We start from the raw sequence: 3,039 nt of genomic DNA, 5'->3' as shown, positions 1-3,039 counted from the left end.
GAAACCAAACGACATCTTTATTTAGATAATAGATAGATAGATGTCTCAGTATACAAACATAGAAGAAAACTGAGATCTATAGGATGAGTTGGTCTCAGTAAGCTTCAACAAGTCCACCTTCCAGCTCATAACCAATATCACCATCATCTTTAATAGGGACCAGCTTCACACGAACCCCTCCCACAGTTATGTCTCCTGATCGAGGCAACAATGTCACGATCAATTCTTCCGAGCCTTCGGCGTCAATATCTTCCAGCAAAGTCGTTATACCCAACTCAAGGCTCGCCTGTGAGGTTTCTTCCTTATGGTGTCCGTGCGGAACATTTACAAAGCTACCAGCTAGTTCTCCAATGTCACCAACATTACCCTTGGCCGTGACATAAATGTCAACTCTTGCAGGTTTCCCTTTTTGATACTCGATGCCTTCGATGAGAAGAACTTCAACTTCTTTATCTTTCTCAGACTTGATACGAGATATCTTTTGCCTCGAAACAACAGCTCGAATGGGCTCAGTGAGAAATCGTGGCTTTGATCCAAATTCGGAACCTGAGGAGCGTTTCAGTGCTTCAGCCGCTCTTTTAGCTGTTTTCTTACATTTGAACTTCTTGGGTCTTTCAATGTCCAATAGGGGGATCTTCAGATCGTAGGTGTATCGGAGTTGTTCCGGTGTGAGACAGTCCTTTACCTATATTTTATTTTATATAAAAAAAAAAAAAGGAAATAAAAATAAGTGTAATTATAAAAGCACCCCAACGAATTAATAAAAGCAACCCACGCCATACGCGAATTGTTTTTGTCGTTAAAAGTTTCAGAATGAGCTAAACTTTTTTGAGGATGATCTCTATCACAAGATCATCCTAAAAAATCAGCCCATTCCAAAACTTCTAATCTCATCAAAACAAATTTAAGAACCGTAAATTGTCATTTATTTTGTAAACAACTTCATAAAATTTCTTCTTCTACATCCTTGTGTCATTGGATCATATTTTTGGAAGTCACAAGATGAGCTCAACAATCCTTAGTAAGATTTAAGATGTTATAAGTTAGTAAGGGTAGCCTTAGTTCTTACCCTTTGTTGGACAGTAAAAAGCTCGAAGAGTCAAACACAAACGAGAGAGAGAGACAGAGAGACAAACCTTAACCTTAACCACTTTGCTGTTCTCGTCATAGAAGATGAAAGCAGCATCGAGCCAATCACGGTCGTTGAATTCAGGAATGTAATTTTTATTCCTTTTATTTTGGTTTCTCATACGACTGAAAATGTTCCACATTCGATCCACATTTGCATGGACTCCAAAGAAAATAGGGTCACGTGCAGCTGTGTAAAGGACGCCCATGTCATAGTGAGGCTCCTTATCTTTGCCTATCCAACTGTGTATTGTGTTGTGTAGACTCTCCAAACTACCGTATTTGAAGTCTGATCCTCCAGCCTTCACAGGTATTCCCATGAAAAGGCAGGGATAGGCTATTGCTTCTTTATCATACACGTTGTTTGCCAAATAACGATAATTGCATGCGATCACCTCATCAATGTCTCCGTAAATATCTCCCTCTTTAATATCATACTGGTAATCCAGCAGTAAATGACTGTGATTTTGGTTGCGATTATAGTTGTACAAAGGAGAGCCTTTATCCAAGTATATCTCTGGCATATACATGCCTTTGGCTGTATCATAATTCCAGTAAGGAATCGTGAAAGTTGGATCACCGATGAGTTTACCTAGTTTCCTCTCCCAGAAGTAGATGTAGTATCGATGCCATGGGGCAAACAGCCAGTTCCCATGGACTCCCAGAGACGCTGATGAGTTTACCTGCTTATAAGCATCATCACAGAATGTGCAGTGCATTTTGGCCTGCTGGTAGAAGTTCCACGGATCATCAGGTGCGAGAGCCTTCATTTTAGCTATGGCTTCTTTAAACTTGTCTAACTCCTCTTCGGTTAACATGTGAGCTGGTTTTCTTACACGTAATGGCTCATCTTTGCATGGGGGTACGAAATCGTAGATTGTAACGTCGGGAATTTTGCTATAAGGGGGGCAGCAGTCCTTAATCAGTGGACCATCCTTGCCAGGTGGTACAAGATGGCAGTTAGTTATGCAAGGTGGTTGCACTGGCTCAGCAATGGCTGTCATGTTGCCTCCTTCTTGGGTACCAATAGTACTGGCTATGGCACCATACAACCCACCCAAACCAAGAAGAACATTTCTTCTGTCTATCGTCGTCCCATATCGGTTTTCTCCTTCTTTTCCTTGTTTAAGATCACAGCTTGTTGTATTATAAGCTATGCGTTTGCCGCCTACACGATCCTTTTTGGCTCTCCTTCTTAGACGATTTTCAGGAGTAGTTGAGGGGATGATCGTGGTGGCCAAGGCCAACAGAGAGACAGATGACATTGTTTCAATAATATTGGGGGTTTCGAACGAGAGGGAGTACTGAGTATTGTGTGTGTTTGTTGGGAACGTGATGGTTTATATGGAAGTGGATTCTAACGGCATTAATTTGTGGCATACAAAAACATGACCTGATGTCACAAGGTTGTAAAGGACAGAATTTTAAGGAATTTAAAAAATAAATTTTAAAAAAATAATTAATTTTCACCTTTGAATTTTAATTTTAAAATTTGGACTTTGGTTGCCATCCATTTTCAACACCAATAATCAAGCTATAAAAGATTTCATTTCTTGATTTTTTTTTTTTTTTTTTAATCTCAATTTTTCCATGAAACATAAAAGACTGTGTTATTGGCTTGTTAATTAATAATTCTTGTGGGCCTAACCACTCTCAGTAAGATTTGAAATCTTATTAAATTTGTTATTATAGTATAATTGATAAAGTAAGATTTATTCATGTAAAAAAAACTTGATAAAGTAAAAGAATTTTATGAAATTCAATGACCTTAGATTGTCAAATATAGATTTTTTTATTTATCTGATAAACATAAGGAGTTCAACGGAACCCAAGGTCCCAACTTACCTGAAACTAATTAGTAGGTTTTGGGCTCCATCATTGTGGACGTAGTCATTTTTAGATCTGATTTTG

At 38.6% G+C, this 3,039-nt stretch overlaps 1 protein-coding gene across 1 annotated transcript; it reads right to left on the bottom strand.

Moving 5' to 3' along the window:
* LOC147411331 (polyphenol oxidase, chloroplastic-like) lies at window positions 1-2,458 on the bottom strand. Its single transcript, XM_086447436.1, has 2 exons — window positions 1,137-2,458; window positions 1-685 (listed from the first exon to the last, which is right to left on the bottom strand). The coding sequence occupies exons 1-2, from the start codon at window positions 2,391-2,393 to the stop codon at window positions 95-97; spliced, it is 1,848 nt and encodes a 615-aa protein (XP_086303562.1). The 5' UTR covers window positions 2,394-2,458; the 3' UTR covers window positions 1-94.
* Window positions 2,459-3,039: the final 581 nt, after the last annotated feature.

This window comes from Akebia trifoliata, chromosome 1, assembly GCF_017979445.1.
Source record: "Akebia trifoliata isolate Shusen 1 chromosome 1, ASM1797944v1, whole genome shotgun sequence".
Classification (NCBI taxonomy): Eukaryota; Viridiplantae; Streptophyta; class Magnoliopsida; order Ranunculales; family Lardizabalaceae; genus Akebia; species Akebia trifoliata.
The sequence above is the reverse complement of the archived record's forward strand: the minus strand, read 5'-3'. Positions and strand labels throughout refer to the sequence as shown.

What these genes read in the sequence shown, in the direction of transcription:
- LOC147411331 (XM_086447436.1), bottom strand. Translation starts at nt 2,393, where the DNA reads ATGTCATCTGTCTCTCTGTTGGCCTTGGCCACCACGATCATCCCCTCA. An exon ending in GCAAAGTGGTTAAGGTTAAG is followed by an intron (nt 686 to 1,136) that starts GTTTGTCTCTCT and finishes AATAAAATATAG; the next exon opens with GTAAAGGACTGTCTCACACC.